Raw genomic sequence first — 19,004 nt, 5'->3', positions numbered from 1 at the left:
CATGACTTTGGCCTTCTTTTGGTTGATGGGCATCGCCCAGGTGGTGTTGAATGTTTCCAGCATTGCCAGGCTATCTTGGAGCCTCTCTCAGTTGGGGAGAGTAGCAGGAGGTCATCTGCGTACAGCGGGAACTTCACCTTTTGGTAGCGCAGACTGAGGCTTGGGGTGGAGGAGGATTCCAGGGCTGCTGCCAGTCCATTTATGTAGATGTTGAATAGAGTTGGGATCAGGCTGCAGCCCTGTCTGACCCCGTGGCCCTGCCGGAAGAAGGCTGTCCACTTCCCATTCACCTTCACGCTGAAACGGTTCTGTGTATGAACTCTTGATGACTTTGTAGGTTCTGCCACCTATTCCGCTTTCCAGGAGTTTCAGAAACAGGCCAGGGGGCCAAACTGAGTCAAAGGCCTTCTTGAAGTCCACGAAGCATGCAAATATTTTCCCCTGTTTTTTTGCTGTGGACGTGGGTCTTCATGAGGCTGTGCAGGGTGTAGATGTGATCGGTAGTGTGGTGGTTTGGCATGAACCCAGCTTGGCTTCTGCTGAGGATGTCACGCTGGGTGAGTAAGGTGATGATACTATTATTAATGATGCTTTTAAACAGTTTTCCCAGAATGCTGTTGACACAGATCCCTCTGTAGTTTGCTGGACTGTATCGGTCTCCATTCTCGTAGATGGACGTAATAAGACCTCGATTCCAGATTTGTGGGAAGTAGCCGGTGCTTAGCATGTGGGTGAAGAGTTTTGCCAGTGCTGCATGTATATCTGGGGAACTGTATTTGATCATCTCTGGCAGGATGCCGTCACTTCCCCCGGCATTCTTGCATTTCACGTCATTATCTCAGTAAATTACAATAAATAACAAAAAAAACACCTGCAGAGACTTCCTAAGCATTTATAAAGGTCCCTTAGTCTGTTTCAGTAGCTCCACAATCATGGGGAAGACTTCTGACTTGACAGATGTCCAGAAGGCAGTCATTGACACACTCCACAAGGAGGGTAAGCCACAAAAGGTCACTGCTAAAAAAGCTGGCTGATCACAGAGTGCTGTATCCAAGCATATTAATGGAAAGTTGAATGAAAGAAAAAAGGGTAGTAGAAAAAGGTGCACAAGCAACCGGGATAACTGCAGCCTTGAAAGGATTGTTAAGAAAAGGCCATTGAAAAATTTGTGGGAGATTCACGAGGAGTGGACTGCTGCTGGAGTCATTGCTTCACCACACACAGACGTATCCAGGACATGGGCTACAAGTGTCACATTCCTTGTGTCAGGCCACTCATGACCAATAGTCAAAGCCAGAAGCGTCTTACCTGGGCCAAGGAGTAAAAAAACTGGACTGTTGCTCAGTCGTCCAAGGTGTTGTTTTAAGGAGAAAGTAAATTTTGCATTTCATTTGGAAATCAAGGTCACAGAGCCTGGAGGAAGAGTGGAGACTGAGAGGCCACAATCCAAGCTGCTGGAGGTTTAGTGTGAAGTTTCCACAATCAGTGATGGTTTGGGAAGCCATGTCATCTGCTGGTGTAGGTCCACTGTGTTTTATCAAGACCAAAGTAAGTGCAGCCGTCTACCAGGAAATGTTAGAGCACTTCATGCTTCCCTCTGCCGACAAGCTTTTTGGAGATGGAAATGTCATTCTCCAGCAGGACTTGGCCCCTGTCCACACTGCCAAAAGTACCAATGCCTGGTTTATAAACAACAGTATCACTGTGCTTGTTTGGAAGCAAACTCGCCTGACCTTAACCCCATAGAGAATCTATGGAGTATTGTCAAGAGGAAGATGAGACACCAGACCCAACAATGCAGAAGAGCTGAAGGCTGCTATCAAAGCAACCTGGGCTTCCATAACCCCTCAGCAGCGCCACAGGCTGATCGCCTCTATGCCATGCAGCATTGATGCAAAAGGAGCCCAACCTAGTATTGAGTGCATTTACTGAATGTACATTTCAATAGGCCAACATTTCAGACTTTAAAATACTTTATAACACCAGCTTGAAAAAGATTTTAATTTACTGAGATAATGACTTTTGGATTTTCATTGGCTGTCAGCCATAATCATCAACATTAACAGAAATAAACACTTGGAATAGATCACTCTGTGTGTAATGACTCTATAGAATATATGAGTTTCACTTTTTGTACCGAAGAACTGAAATAAATTAACCTTTTTGATGACATTCTAATTTTGTGAAAAGCACGTGTAGATATTCACCTGTAGTGCAGGCTTTGGAAGGTTCCTTGACTGTTTTCTGTACTTTTTCTTCATGGGCTGCATTCAGCATCTTTCGCATATTTTCCTGGGTCTGTATCTGTCTTCCCTGTGTATTACGCTCCTTAGTGCTGGGCAGGTTCTCCTGCTCGTTTCCTTGCAGCACTTTGATTTCTGCAGGGGATGGATTCTTGGGTGAAGTGTTGGGGACTGATCTCATCAGGTATTATACAGGGATATTACCTCCGCAGATGATGTATTGCTGTAATAGTATATATTATCCTCCCACTCGTACCTATGCATTCACACACGCACGCACCATGGATGTTGTTACCAGCTGTAGGGCTAAGTTCTTCACTCCTCGGTTGGAGTGCAAGCTCTTCAGCTGTTATTGTAAACCGCTTCCTACGTGTGAAATAATGCGCATCGCTTCTTCCATGCTGGTAACATTAAGCCATTTATTTGCAGTTCACCGCCGTGCAGTGGTTCTGTATCTATGTAATATCACAGACCTGTCAAGGATGACTGTAACTGTGTGAGTGCACCGTGTATGGCCCCTTTAAATGCCTCCATTAGTACGCTGGCGTTTTGGCAGCAGAACAAGGGAATTAATAACATTGATTCCGTTTTTTTTCTTTTTCTTTTTCCTAATTGCATGTATTTGGGACTAAGGCTCATTTATTGCAATTTGCCTTCATTAAACATTTTGCACCGTTTTTGCTTTTCCAGGCTTTTTGCTTTCCCGGCACATTCAACTTTGATGTGATCTGTGACCATAAATCTGCTGAGAGGAGCTAAAAAGAAAAGTCGGCTAAGAGTTAGACAATCTCCCATTGGACGTACACAGACAGCTCACTGATGGATTCTCAGTTAACTAATTTATTTTCAGCCAGCAATAGACGAATTAAGCCCAATTAGAAGAATGTTTGGGATTTTTTGGCCAAAAATACATGCAAAAAAATGTCCACAAAGGTTGGACAATGGGAATGCCAGATCCCTTACATGCCAGAAGCAGGTGGTTCCTGGTAACTTTAATGGTGGCCGACTGGTTTCCTGGCAAAACAGTGCACTGTTTTTTTTTCCAGGAATTTCTGGACGGGTCTGTGAAGGAGGATGACTTATTTTTTTTTTTTAGATGTAAACTATAGAAAAAATAATTCTATTCACCTATTCACTGATAGCAAGCAAAGGTCTTGAAAGTAATGAGAAATTAAAAAAAAGTATAATAGAAGGTTCTGTACTTTTTTCAGCATTTCTACATTCAGACTCATCCCCTCGTGCAGGTACTTCTCGGTATGCTTTTATCCCTGGGATCGGAGATGACTCTGATCGCGGCTGTTGCCGTTGTTCCTCATACATTTCGTGAGGACTTTGTGGGTTCGGGTGTGACTGATACCTCTTCTTCTCCTATACTAAAGTCCCAAAATGGCCTCCTGAATCTGACGGGGCACAAAGCTGAGATTTTGGCGCTGTGGTTGTGCATGTAGCGCATCCGATACGTCAGCATGTGGTGGGTGACTATGAACAGCCTCGGTACATTTGGTAGCTTTCACCTCTGGCCGCCCGCTCTTCTCAGTGTGAAACATCCTGAAGAAATCTGATAAATCTTCTGACGAGCGCTGTCCTCTTATCTGGAGTCGCTAACTGCTCACTGTGACATCTGTTCTAACCACCGAGGTGACGCCGACCTCACTGTCCGGTCATTGCTAAATCATGGCGGAAATCATGAACCTGTGTCTTCAGACCTATTCTAATGTGAATGCGCCCCACCCAAAATAAAAGCGTGTAGGATATTATACCACTACCACCCACTCCGCGTCTATCATGCTGTGCACTGCTGAGCTACGTACTGCAGAAATCACAATTCACAAATATTAGAAATTGTCGAGAGAATTCTGCATGGCCGCCCCTTCTGTGCCGTGTTCCTGCCCGCCGGACGTTCCTCTGGATGCTAGAGTGGTGCGACGAAACCGCCTGCAAATAAGAAGTGACCACCACAATGCAACATCAAAAAGTGACAGGGCCACAAATAAGGCGACGGCTGTGGTGCCCACAAATTAGTCCTTGCTTCCCCTTCCTCTGTTTCCCGGCGGACACAGGCCAGAACCTTGCTTGCAGAGTCCATGTCACACAATGGTTGCGCGATTCAGTCTTTGCCATTTTCTAGATCTCTGCTTGCTGTCAGTGCCACCATTTTTCTTTACATACAGACGGTGACAGATGTACAGTGCAACATTTGCTTATCTTATGTTCTTCGTTGTCGGGATTGGTGGGCCCACACCGGTCCTCAGTGCCGATTCAGCTCTGCGGACCCCACTCTGATGGCGACCGATCCTTGTGATAAGACTGCTGGCTGTCACTGACCCCTTACAGTCACTCTTATAGGGGACAGCTGAGGTGTGTGATTACACAGGTGATCATTGTAGCAAACCCTCAGCTGTGAGGAGTGTCAGGCATGCACAGGTTTTTGGCCCCGTGTATTAATTGTCTTGTATCAGTCACATTCAGTGACATGAAGCAGTTACATAAAAAGCGGTGAGATATGTAAGAAAGTTGCTGATCTTGTGGTTGCAGGGCGCGTTTGCTTTATCGGTGCCCCGCGATGCTTATCTCCGCACAGATGGGGCGATAGCATCTTATCTCGCTGTTCTTCTGCATGTGACGTTCTCACGCTTCCTCCTCACTGGTGGCCGGTGCGAGTCACTGCTCTCTCTGGTTTTGTCTTGTAGGTAAGTGCACTCCTCTCCGCCAGGCAGATCCTCGGCTCTCGGCACCGTCTTGTATAATGTGCTGTGACCCCAGCAGCCAAGGTAGGTTTTCCCCCCATCTCGGCACCGCCAGACCCCGGACAGCCATCAGAGCGACATGGAAGAATTACCGATCCCGGGCACCTTACACACCTGACGGCCAAGTCCATGAGAAGCTCGATCATGTGTTCTCAATGGGGAGAGTGGAATCGGTCACTGCCATGTCATCAGCCAGGAGGTGGTCGGTCCTTGCTGACCAAATCAACAGGTTCTTCAAGATTTAATATGTATGGAACTATGTCACTGTCCTAATAAGTGCCAGCTACTGTGCTACATAATGGAGTACCACCTACACACTGCTCCTGTGACAGCGTGCCTCACACACAAGGCCCCCGTGAAAGGGTACCACCTCCGCAGAGCCCCCGTGTCATGGTGTCACCCTCGCAGGTCCTCCTGTGATAGCGTGCCATCCCTGCAGCACTCCCATGGAGCCCTCATGACAGCGTGCCATCAGTGGAGCAACCACAATAGCATTCCACTCATAGAGAATCTGTGGTAGCGTGACATCCATAGACAACCCGTGACAGCATGCCACCCATAGACAACCCTTGAGAAGCTGTGATAGCATGCCATCTATAGAAAACCTATTGTAGCGTGCCACCCATAGAGGTCCCGTGATAGCGTGCCACCCATAGAGGTCCCGTGATAGCGTGCCACCCATAGAGGTCCCGTGATAGCATGCCACCCATAGAGGTCCCGTGATAGCGTGCCACCCATAGAGGTCCGTGATAGCATGCCACCCATGATAGCATGCCATCTATAGAAAACCTATTGTAGCGTGCCACCCATAGAGGTCCCATGATAGCGTGCCACCCATAGAGGTCCCGTGATAGTGTGCCACCCATAGAGGTCCCGTGATAGTGTGCCACCCGTGATAGCATGCCACCCATAGAGGTCCCGTGATAGCGTGCCACCCATAGAGGTCCCGTGATAGCATGCCACCCATAGAGGTCCCATGATAGCATGCCACCCATAGAGGTCCCGTAATAGCGTGCCACCCATAGAGGTCCCGTGTTAGCGTGCCACCCATAGAGGTCCCGTGATAGCGTGCCACCCATAGAGGTCCCGTGATAGCATGCCACCCATAGAGGTCCCATGATAGCATGCCACCCATAGAGGTCCCGTAATAGCGTGCCACCCATAGAGGTCCCGTGTTAGCGTGCCACCCATAGAGGTCCCGTGATAGCGTGCCACCCATAGAGTTCCGTGATAGCATGCCACCCATGATAGCATGCCACCCATAGAGGTCCCGTGATAGCGTTCCACCCATAGAGGTCCCGTGATATCGTGCCACCCATAGAGGTTCCGTGATAGCGTGCCACCCATAGAGGTTCCGTGATAGCGTGCCACCCATAGAGGTCCCGTGATAGCGTGCCACCCATAGAGGTCCCGTGATATCGTGCCACCCATAGAGGTTCCGTGATAGCGTGCCACCCATAGAGGTCCCACGATGGCGTGCCACCCATAGAGGTCCCGTGATAGCGTGCCACCCATAGAGGTTCCGTGATAGCGTGCCACCCATAGAGGTTCCGTGATAGCGTGCCACCCATAGAGGTCCCGCGATGGCGTGCCACCCATAGAGGTCCCGCGATAGCGTGCCACCCATAGAGGTCCGTGATAGCGTGCCACCCATAGAGGTCCCGCGATAGCGTGCCACCCATAGAGGTCCCGCGATAGCGTGCCACCCATAGAGAAATTATGATAGTGTGCCACCCAGAGACCCATCCACCACCTCCCCCTTTCCCTGTGACAGTGTGCCGCCCAGTTGTACGACTTGAATTACGAGCGCCTCAATGTAAACTCCCCAACAGATGTTATTTCATTAGTCTGAGTGGTGAATCCACAGACTTGGCACCCGTGTGTACACAAACGGCCGGCGGTCATTACTACCCATCAGCGGGCATCGATCTGTGACTGGTGTGAAGGTTTCTATGAATGTGATCTGTTTGCTGCTCTCTGGTATGATAAGTAGTTGGATCGGGTGACGCCCGTTGGCACCGAATCCTTCCTCCCGTGTAATAAGTGTATTTGCACTTCAGGGTGTGTGGCTCCACTTTCTCCTCTGAGAAACGATAACCAGCACTCGAGCTGCGGGCCGGAAATGGGAAGGTTTATTGCATGATCATAATCATTACACTGTAATAGGGCACAGCTGTGACTTCTGCCCATTCTCGGGATACAGGCTGCTGTAAATGGCGCCTGTAATCTGCTGATGGTGCCTGTGTGGAAACAACGGAGAATCTGTTTTCCCATCGGCCTTAAAACATCGTATAGAGCCTACATGTCAAACTCTGGCCCATGGGCCAAATCTGGCCCTCAGGGTGATTACATTTGTCCCGCGACACCAGAACCACCACCCCTATGTGGGGCAATTATTCTGTATTTATTCTGTATGGAAAACTTTGTGGGGCCCATTATACTGTACAGAAGGCAATGTTGGGCCCAAAATACTATGAGAACTTTGTGAGGCCCATTATACAGTAAGGAAAGGTATGTGGGGCCATTATACTGTATGAAGGACTATGTGGGGCCATTATGCTGTATGGAGGACTATGTAAGGCCATTATTCTATATGGAAGACTATGTGGGGCTATTATTCTGTATGGAGGACTGTGGGGCCATTATGCTGTATGGAGGACTATCTGGGGCCATCAGTCTGTATGGAGGACTGTGGGGCCATTATACTGTATGGAGGACTATGTGGGGCCATTAGTCTGTATGGAGGACTAGTATTGAGGATACATACCCTTAGACTTTCAGAGCGGCAGGAACACTAAATGGCTGTAAGGCACAGTATATGTGAGATGCTTGATATTTGCTGGGGTGGAAGACGGGCTCAGAATATGGCCAGGGGCTGCATATATAGAGGAGAACTCTGGATTGGCCATTATATGTGACAAAAGGTTTAACAAACATGTCAGATATCGGTGTATACGGAAGAGTGGCCGGATATACGGGGAAAAGGATTTAGTGCATAGAGGCACAGCTCTGTGTATGGGGGCAGGGCTTCTATATGTGCCATAGGTGCAGTATATGGAGGATAAGGCTCGGTGTATGGGGGCAGGACTTATATATGTGATATAGGTGCAGTATATGGAGGATAAGGCTCGGTGTATGGGGGCAGTACTTATATATGTGACATGGGTGCAGTATATGGAGGATAAGGCTCGGTGTATGGGGGCAGGACTTATATATGTGATATAGGTGCAGTATATGGAGGATAAGGCTCGGTGTATAGGGGCAGGACTTATATATGTGCCATAGGTGCAGTATATGGAGGATAAGGCTCGGTGTATGGGGGCAGGACTTATATATGTGATATAGGTGCAGTATATGGAGGATAAGGCTCGGTGTATGGGGGCAGTACTTATATATGTGACATGGGTGCAGTATATGGAGGATAAGGCTCGGTGTATGGGGGCAGGACTTATATGTGATATAGGTGCAGTATATGGAGGATAAGGCTCGGTGTATGGGGCAGGATTTATATATGTGACATAGGTGCAGTATATGGAGGATAAGGCTCGGTGTATGGGGGCAGGACATATATATGTGACATAGGTGCAGTATATGAAGGATAAGGTTCGGTGTATGGGGGCAGGACTTATATATGTGACATAGGTGCAGTATATGGAGGATAAGGCTCGGTGTATAGGGGCAGGACTTATATATGTGACATAGGTGCAGTATATGAAGGATAAGGCTCGGTGTATAGGGGCAGGACTTATATATGTGACATAGGTGCAGTATATGGAGGATAAGGCTCGGTGTATGGGGCAGTACTTATATATGTGACATAGGTGCAGTATATGGAGGATAAGGCTCGGTGTATGGGGCAGTACTTATATATGTGATATAGGTGCAGTATATGGAGGATAAGGCTCGGTGTATAGGGGCAGGACTTATATATGTGACATAGGTGCAGTATATGGAGGATAAGGCTCGGTGTATGGGGGCAGTACTTATATATGTGCCATAGGTGCAGTATATGGAGGATAAGGCTCGGTATATGGGGGCAGGACTTATATGTGATATAGGTGCAGTATATGGAGGATAAGGCTCGGTGTATGGGGCAGGATTTATATATGTGACATAGGTGCAGTATATGGAGGATAAGGCTCGGTGTATGGGGGCAGGACATATATATGTGACATAGGTGCAGTATATGAAGGATAAGGTTCGGTGTATGGGGGCAGGACTTATATATGTGACATAGGTGCAGTATATGGAGGATAAGGCTCGGTGTATAGGGGCAGGACTTATATATGTGACATAGGTGCAGTATATGAAGGATAAGGCTCGGTGTATAGGGGCAGGACTTATATATGTGACATAGGTGCAGTATATGGAGGATAAGGCTCGGTGTATGGGGCAGTACTTATATATGTGACATAGGTGCAGTATATGGAGGATAAGGCTCGGTGTATGGGGCAGTACTTATATATGTGATATAGGTGCAGTATATGGAGGATAAGGCTCGGTGTATAGGGGCAGGACTTATATATGTGACATAGGTGCAGTATATGGAGGATAAGGCTCGGTGTATGGGGACAGGACTTATATATGTGACATGGGTGCAGTATATGGAGGATAAGGCTCGGTGTATAGGGGCAGGACTTATATATGTGACATAGGTGCAGTATATGGAGGATAAGGCTCGGTGTATGGGGGCAGGACTTATATATGTGACATGGGTGCAGTATATGGAGGATAAGGCTCGGTGTATGGGGCAGTACTTATATATGTGACAGGTGCAGTATATGAAGGATAAGGCTCGGTGTATGGGGCAGTACTTATATATGTGACATAGGTGCAGTATGTGGAGGATAAGGCTCGGTGTATGGGGGCAGGACTTATATATGTGACATAGGTGCAGTATATGGAGGATAAGGCTCGGTGTATGGGGGCAGTACTTATATATGTGACATAGGTGCAGTATATGGAGGATAAGGCTCGGTGTATGGGGACAGGACTTATATATGTGACATGGGTGCAGTATATGGAGGATAAGGCTCGGTGTATGGGGCAGTACTTATATATGTGACATAGGTGCAGTATATGGAGGATAAGGCTCGGTGTATGGGGGCAGGACATATATATGTGACATAGGTGCAGTATATGAAGGATAAGGTTCGGTGTATGGGGGCAGGACTTATATATGTGACATAGGTGCAGTATATGGAGGATAAGGCTCGGTGTATAGGGGCAGTACTTATATATGTGACATAGGTGCAGTATATGGAGGATAAGGCTCGGTGTATAGGGGCAGGACTTATATATGTGACATAGGTGCAGTATATGGAGGATAAGGCTCGGTGTATGGGGGCAGGACTTATATATGTGAGATAAGTGCAGTATATGGAGGATAAGGCTCGGTGTATAGGGGCAGGACTTATATATGTGACATAGGTGCAGTATATGGAGGATAAGGCTCGGTGTATGGGGGCAGTACTTATATATGTGACATAGGTGCAGTATATGGAGGATAAGGCTCGGTGTATGGGGCAGTACTTATATATGTGATATAGGTGCAGTATATGGAGGATAAGGCTCGGTGTATGGGGACAGGACTTATGTATGTGACATAGGGGCAGTATATGGATGATAAAGCTCGGTGTATAGGGGCAGGACTTATATATGTGACATAGGTGCAGTATATGGAGGATAAGGCTCGGTGTATGGGGGCAGGACTTATATATGTGACATGGGTGCAGTATATGGAGGATAAGGCTCGGTGTATGGGGGCAGGACTTATATATGTGACATAGGTGCAGTATATGGAGGATAAGGCTCGGTGTATGGGGACAGGACTTATATATGTGACATAGGTGCAGTATATGGAGGATAAGGCTCGGTGTATGGGGGCATGACGTATATATGTGACATGGGTGCAGTATATGGAGGATAAGGCTCGGTGTATGGGGGCAGGACTTATATATGTGACATAGGTGCAGTATATGGGGGATAAGGCTCGGTGTATGGGGGCAGGACTTATATATGTGACATGGGTGCAGTATATGGAGGATAAGGCTCGGTGTATGGGGGCAGGACTTATATATGTGACATAGGTGCAGTATATGGGGGATAAGGCTCGGTGTATGGGGGCAGGACTTATATATGTGACATAGGTGCAGTATATGGAGGATAAGGCTCGGTGTATGGGGGCAGGACTTATATATGTGACATAGGTGCAGTATATGGAGGATAAGGCTCGGTGTATGGGGGCAGGACTTATATATGTGACATAGGTGCAGTATATGGAGGATAAGGCTCGGTGTATGGGGGCAGGACTTATATATGTGACATAGGTGCAGTATATGGGGGATAAGGCTCGGTGTATGGGGGCAGGACTTATATATGTGACATGGGTGCAGTATATGGAGGATAAGGCTCGGTGTATGGGGGCAGGACTTATATATGTGACATAGGTGCAGTATATGGGGGATAAGGCTCGGTGTATGGGGGCAGGACTTATATATGTGACATAGGTGCAGTATATGGAGGATAAGGCTCGGTGTATGGGGGCAGGACTTATATATGTGACATAGGTGCAGTATATGGAGGATAAGGCTCGGTGTATGGGGGCAGGACATGTATATGTGACATGGGTGCAGTATATACTGTATGGGCTGTTTGGTATATCAGAGGGGCTTTGACAATAGGTATATACTATATATAGGAGCCATATACGTCTGTGCACAGATCACTCTTCCTATAGGAGGAAGCTGCTGGTGGACATATATAAACCATGTGGTCTTCTGGTGAATTTTACACATTTCTGGTTGGCGTCTCCTGCACTCGTGACATAAGAGAATCACTTGCGGTAACCTCTATAATGTCCATTCATGTAGGCATTGGCCTCATGCAGTGCAAAAGAAACCTTTCTGAGGCTGCAGGCAGTGTCCTGTACATACGTGGCCAGTTAGTGCAGTCTGCAATTCCTCCACCAGATGGTGCTGTTGTACAGTCCATGTGTCTTGTAGGAAGTTTCCAGGTTTTGTCCTTCCCTGCAGCACATTTTGGTCTTTCTTCTTTATGGTCTGATTAACTCCTTCATTGCTGCACAGTTGAAGCCATTTGCAATCGGTTGTGATATCATCATGCGATATCACAATGCGTTTGAGATAAAACATTGCCCCTATGTGCAGACAGTATATACAGTACTACTCTGCTTATGAAGCATGTGGCGCCCCCAGGAGGTGGGTCCAGGCTGTATCTACACCTCCTATTGTGACATCTAGCATTTTCCTCTTCTTCCAGCAGCGCTCCATGCTTTCCAATCCCTGTGTGACCCCAAGTTTGAGGCCCTATTGGTGGAGACTGTTGTTCTTCTCCACCTTCCCTCAGGTGAGGAGTAAAACTTGGACAGGAGAATGTTTCAGCGAGCGTCCATGCCCAGTATAACCTACATGTATACGTAATGGACCAGCAGGCGTGTGTTCAGGTCATTGTAGTGAATGGTGGATCCTGTGATATCTACTGTATATAGATGTTATCAGTCATTGTACAGGAGGAGGAGGTGAGCTGTGACATCACCTATTGTGGATCCTGTGTTATCTACTGTATATAGATGTTATCAGTCATTGTACAGGAGGAGGAGGTGAGCTGTGACATCACCTATTGTGAATGGTGGATCCTGTGTTATCTACTGTATATAGAGGTGTTATCAGTCATTGTACAGGAGGAGGAGGTGAGCCGTGACATCATCTATTGTGAATGGTGGATCCTGTGTTATCTACTGTATATAGAGGTGTTATCAGTCATTGTACAGGAGGAGGAGGTGAGCTGTGACATCACCTATTGTGAATGGTGGAACCTGTGTGATCTTCTGTATATAGAGGTGTTATCAGTCATTGTACAAGAGGAGGAGGTGAGCTGTGACATCACCTATTGTGAATGGTGGATCCTGTGTTATCTACTGTATATAGAGGTGTTATCAGTCATTGAACAGGAGGAGGAGGTGAGCTGTGACATCACCTATTGTGAATTGTGGAACCTGTGTTATCTACTGTATATAGAGGTGTTATCAGTCATTGAACAGGAGGAGGAGGTGAGCTGTGACATCACCTATTGTGAATTGTGGAACCTGTGTTATCTACTGTATATAGAGGTGTTATCAGTCATTGTACAGGAGGAGGAGGTAAGCTGTGACATCACCTATTGTGAATGGTAGATCCTGTGTTATCTACTGTATATAGAGGTGTTATCAGTCATTGTACAGGAGGAGGAGGTGAGCTGTGACATCACCTATTGTGGATCCTGTGTTATCTACTGTATATAGATGTTATCAGTCATTGTACAGGAGGAGGAGGTGAGCTGTGACATCACCTATTGTGAATGGTGGATCCTGTGTTATCTACTGTATATAGAGGTGTTATCAGTCATTGTACAGGAGGAGGAGGTGAGCTGTGACATCACCTATTGTGAATGGTGGAACCTGTGTGATCTTCTGTATATAGAGGTGTTATCAGTCATTGTACAGGAGGAGGAGGTGAGCTGTGATATCACCTATTGTGAATGGTGGATCCTGTGTTATCTACTGTATATAGAGGTGTTATCAGTCATTGTACAGGAGGAGGAGGTAAGCTGTGACATCACCTATTGTGAATGGTGGATCCTGTGTTATCTACTGTATATAGAGGTGTTATCAGTCATTGTACAGGAGGAGGAGGTGAGCTGTGACATCACCTATTGTGAATTGTGGAACCTGTGTGATCTTCTGTATATAGAGGTGTTATCAGTCATTGTACAAGAGGAGGAGGTGAGCTGTGACATCACCTATTGTGAATGGTGGATCCTGTGTTATCTACTGTATATAGAGGTGTTATCAGTCATTGTACAGGAGGAGGAGGTGAGCCGTGACATCATCTATTGTGAATGGTGGATCCTGTGTTATCTACTGTATATAGAGGTGTTATCAGTCATTGTACAGGAGGAGGAGGTGAGCTGTGACATCACCTATTGTGAATGGTGGAACCTGTGTGATCTTCTGTATATAGAGGTGTTATCAGTCATTGTACAGGAGGAGGAGGTGAGCTGTGACATCATCTATTGTGAATGGTGGATCCTGTGTTATCTACTGTATATAGAGGTGTTATCAGTCATTGTACAGGAGGAGGAGGTGAGCCGTGACATCATCTATTGTGAATGGTGGATCCTGTGTTATCTACTGTATATAGAGGTGTGATCAGTCATTGTACAGGAGGAGGAGGTGAGCTGTGACATCATCTATTGTGAATGGTGGATCCTGTGTTATCTACTGTACATAGAAGGTGTTATCAGTCATTGTACAGGAGGAGGAGGTGAGCTGTGACATCTATTGTGAATGGTGGATCCTGTGTTATCTACTGTATATAGAGGTGTTATCAGTCATTGTACAGGAGGAGGAGGTGAGCCGTGACATCATCTATTGTGAATGGTGGATCCTGTGTTACTTACTGTACAGGTCCTTCTCAAAAAATTAGCATATAGTGTTAAATTTCATTATTTACCATAATGTAATGATTACAATTAAACTTTCATATATTATAGATTCATTATCCACCAACTGAAATTTGTCAGGTCTTTTATTGTTTTAATACTGATGATTTTGGCATACAACTCCTGATAACCCAAAAAACCTGTCTCAATAAATTAGCATATCAAGAAAAGGTTCTCTAAACAACCTATTACCCTAATCTTCTGAATCAACTAATTAACTCTAAACACATGCAAAAGATACCTGAGGCTTTTATAAACTCCCTGCCTGGTTCATTACTCAAAACCCCCATCATGGGTAAGACTAGCGACCTGACAGATGTCAAGAAGGCCATCATTGACACCCTCAAGCAAGAGGGTAAGACCCAGAAAGAAATTTCTCAACAAATAGGCTGTTCCCAGAGTGCTGTATCAAGGCACCTCAACGGTAAGTCTGTTGGAAGGAAACAATGTGGCAGAAAACGCTGTACAACGAGAAGAGGAGACCGGACCCTGAGGAAGATTGTGGAGAAGGACCGATTCCAGACCTTGGGGAACCTGAGGAAGCAGTGGACTGAGTCTGGTGTGGAAACATCCAGAGCCACCGTGCACAGGCGTGTGCAGGAAATGGGCTACAGGTGCCGCATTCCCCAGGTAAAGCCACTTTTGAACCATAAACAGCGGCAGAGGCGCCTGACCTGGGCTACAGAGAAGCAGCACTGGACTGTTGCTAAGTGGTCCCAAGTACTTTTTTCTGATGAAAGCAAATTTTGCATGTCATTCGGAAATCAAGGTGCCAGAGTCTGGAGGAAGACTGGGGAGAAGGAAATGCCAAAATGCCTGAAGTCCAGTGTCAAGTACCCACAGTCAGTGATGGTGTGGGGTGCCATGTCAGCTGCTGGTGTTGGTCCACTGTGTTTCATCAAGGGCAGGGTCAATGCAGCTGAAATGCTTTATGGAGATGAAGATTTCATTTTTCAGCACGACCTGGCACCTGCTCACAGTGCCAAAACCACTGGTAAATGGTTTACTGACCATGGTATTACTGTGCTCAATTGGCCTGCCAACTCTCCTGACCTGAACCCCATAGAGAATCTGTGGGATATTGTGAAGAGAAAGTTGAGAGACGCAAGACCCAACACTCTGGATGAGCTTAAGGCCGCTATTGAAGCATCCTGGGCCTCCATAACATCTCAGCAGTGTCACAGGCTGATTGCCTCCATGCCACGCCGCATTGAAGCAGTCATTTCTGCCAAAGGATTCCCGACCAAGTATTGAGTGCATAACTGAACATTATAATTTGTTGGTATTTTTGTTTGTTATTAAAAAACACTTTTATTTGATTGGATGGGTGAAATATGCTAATTTATTGAGACAGGTTTTTTGGGTTATCAGGAGTTGTATGCCAAAATCATCAGTATTAAAACAATAAAAGACCTGACAAATTTCAGTTGGTGGATAATGAATCTATAATATATGAAAGTTTAATTGTAATCATTACATTATGGTAAATAATGAAATTTAACACTATATGCTAATTTTTTGAGAAGGACCTGTATATAGGAGTGCTATCAGTCAAAGTTACCTCAAAGAGTGTTTCCCCCTTTGGAGGACCCAACATATCCCTGCACTACAGGAACGACCCATCGCTATCAAGAAGTACGGTGTAGTTCTTAATTTCTCCTCTGGAGGTGCTGCAGGGAAAGTAAACATTTGCTGACAGGTTCTCCCACATATTACCGGCTAGATCTACCAGTTACAGGTCACTTTCCGGGAATATCCGTGGTATTTGCATACGTAAGGGTCTGGAGGGGGAAAAGAAAGTGGGTTAGCACAGACCACAATATGTTTCTGTGCCATGTGGTCCGGCTCCTAACAGTGGCGACTACTAATCAAATCTAGGAGCTCTACCAGAAAAAAAAGCTGTATAAAAGGCCGGATGTATGTACATTAAAAATGTGAAAACCGCTTCTAAGTATACTCCTTCTATGCTGAGATACAATCATTGGAAGTTATAGGCCCGAAGCCTGAGGCTGCACCACTGATTCCTGTCAGGTGCAGGGTTGTCATGGAGACGTAGTGTAGATATAACTAAGCATCTACATGGATGGTCACAGCTATGCACTAAGGATCTAGACGTTAGTCCGGCCTTTAATGAACTCCCATGCGACTTAGAGCCAGGCCCACCAACGGGTGGGCGACGGAGCGCGCCTACTTGCCAATATGGCCTCTGTGTTATCGCAGACGTGTGGCTCGCTCACACTCAAGGGTGGGCATAGTCTTTGGACGCACTTACGGAAATTTATATCCATAGGGTAGGTGATTGTTTATAAATCATGGGGGTCCGACCGCCGGGACCCTCGCCGATCAGCAGCTCCATAGGAAATGAGGTCGAGCATGTGCACTGCGGCCTTATTCTAATGGGATAACTGTGCACTGTTCAACCAATCGGGGCAGGTCCCAGCGATCGGACCCCCACAATGTATGATCGATCGATTACTTCTTTTCTCCAGACATCCCCGTTAACCAAAAAGGGGTCCTCAGTTCAGGATCCTAATCTCGTGGAATGGAGAGAAGGTATATGGGGAGTCTCCCCCTCTGGAGGACCCATCTCCTCGTGTTACATGGAAAGCCCATTGCTTTGTATGGTCTCTATGTAATACTCTAGTAATCCTGTGGTGGCGCTGCAGGCAATAAACTGTCAGGATTCCTGCGGATCGCTAGGGTCTAACAGGAGGAGACTTTGTGTGAACCTAGCCCTAAAACGAATCACTGAGTCCAAACAAATCCAAGAGGAAAACATTTCAGGAGAAGCTGGGTTTTTGTTTTTTATTTTTTTCTCCTGGAGCAATTTTTTTGTGCCGTAAAAATAAATCAAAACCACTTCAGAAAAAAAAAATATTCTAAAAAAAAAAAAGGTAAAAAAAATGGATTTCTCATAGAAATTAATGGGAAGAGTTTTTAAAGTGTTCATTATTTTTTTGAGAATTTTTTTTTTTGAGCGTCTGACTATAGCCCATGGAGTCGTTCAAGCATGAGTTTTTGACATTCCTTTTTAAGCCGATCTTCAGTAATACACATCAGAGAGTATATGGTGTGAACCTTGCCTAAGGGTATGTTCATTCTCAGTTGTTGTTTTTGTTTTGTTTTTTTAAGTTTTTTTTTTTTTTTTTTTACCTAGAACTATTTGGCTGAAAAACACACATCTTTAAAAAAAAAAAACATTCTGAACCCAATAGAGAATGACTGGAATTTAATTTACTAAATTTGGTATAAAATTTGGGAATAAAAAAAAAAAAAAAAAATGATCACCAAAACAAAAAAAAAAACTTTCTAAATCTTAAAAAAAAAATTAAGAAAAAAAATGCACATTTTTTTAGGCTTCTGATGTTCTAGTGACTGTGGGGGTTCCTCATTGTTTTTTTTATTTTTTTTTATTTTGTCTTTTTTTAATCCTTTTCTTCTTGTCCTTTTCTGCTCCCCTGTGCACAGGATTTTGAGAAGTGTGATTTTTTTTTTTTTTTTTTTTTTTTTTTTTTTTTTTCCTGTCAGATTTATGATTTACGACTTTTTAATTAGTCAGCAAACTTTCTTCCCCTCCGGGGCGAAGGGTGTTGCAAAAAAAAATGATCACTCTGGTTTACCCGGTTAGGGATAGAAACCCAAAACTGATGACCGTGGCGCCAAATCCGGTAATCGGACGCCTTTTAATACATTTTTGGACATTTGTAAGACAAGTAGTAAAATGCTTCTGATTTCTCGCTGTTCTCGGATATTCCGGGGGTCACTTCTTTTTTTCTTTATGACCCCCTCCAGGCTGACGCGCAGTCCTCGCCTCGTAGCGACGGGGTTAACTGGTGCAGAGTAACCCTCTTATGTAATGGGACCGACGCCCTGAGCGTAATCCGTTTCCAGGACTTGTAGCCCCTGCTGGCCAGAGGGGGTGTGCACGATCCGTGTGTGTGTGTGTGCGCTCTGAGCACGCCTCGCACTGCCAGGACGCTCGCTCGCTGCCACTTCTCTCTGTGCTACTGCAGACGAAAGGACTTTAATTCTCTCTCTAAACTTCAGTAGCGCCGCGGAGGACCCTCATACACCTTATGCCCTCCACAAGCCGGGGTACCCTGCGGGTTCCCAGGATGCATTTTTCCTTCAGCGAGGAGGACATCAAGAAGCATCGACTGATGAAATCTGTCAGGTTAGTCCTGCCGTTGGCACCAACCTAGTCCGGAGCGTAGTCGCTTCCGCAAAACCGTCCCGCAATGAGCGAGATTATACTGGGACACCGGGTCGGCGCGCTCGTCCCAGCAGGTGGCATAGGAACAGACTGGGTGGATCTGGTGTCTCCAGTATAATGATACGTTTCCCATCCCAGCTGCTCCGTCCGTTATAACCAGGACTTGCCTCTGCTACGACCTGGGATGACTCCAGATTTAGGATTTCTTGTGTACCTCCCTGATCCCAGTAAGGTGCCACCTGACCCCTCTGATCCTTACCAATACCCCATATCTAATCTGCCATCAGATACGTGAGGATA

General features: G+C 46.0%; 2 protein-coding genes across 5 annotated transcripts in view; both read left to right on the top strand.

Moving 5' to 3' along the window:
- Positions 1–19,004, top strand: part of SLC44A2 (solute carrier family 44 member 2 (CTL2 blood group)) — a 1,192,885-nt gene that overhangs the window by 889,495 nt on the left and 284,386 nt on the right. The window lies entirely within an intron of this gene.
- PDE4A (phosphodiesterase 4A) overlaps positions 1–19,004 on the top strand; it is a 357,662-nt gene that overhangs the window by 223,066 nt on the left and 115,592 nt on the right. The window contains exon 1 of one of the 3 annotated variants that reach the window (XM_069767106.1): positions 18,432–18,665. The exons of the other annotated variants lie outside the window; for them this stretch is intronic. Within the exon in view, the coding sequence (XP_069623207.1) occupies positions 18,568–18,665 (98 nt within the window). The 5' untranslated portion in view covers positions 18,432–18,567. Of the gene's footprint in view, positions 1–18,431; positions 18,666–19,004 lie in introns of those variants that run through there. 3 annotated transcript variants of the gene reach the window in all.

The sequence above is a fragment of the Ranitomeya imitator genome, chromosome 4, assembly GCF_032444005.1.
Source record: "Ranitomeya imitator isolate aRanImi1 chromosome 4, aRanImi1.pri, whole genome shotgun sequence".
In the NCBI taxonomy this organism is placed as follows: Eukaryota; Metazoa; Chordata; class Amphibia; order Anura; family Dendrobatidae; genus Ranitomeya; species Ranitomeya imitator.
The sequence above is the reverse complement of the archived record's forward strand: the minus strand, read 5'-3'. Positions and strand labels throughout refer to the sequence as shown.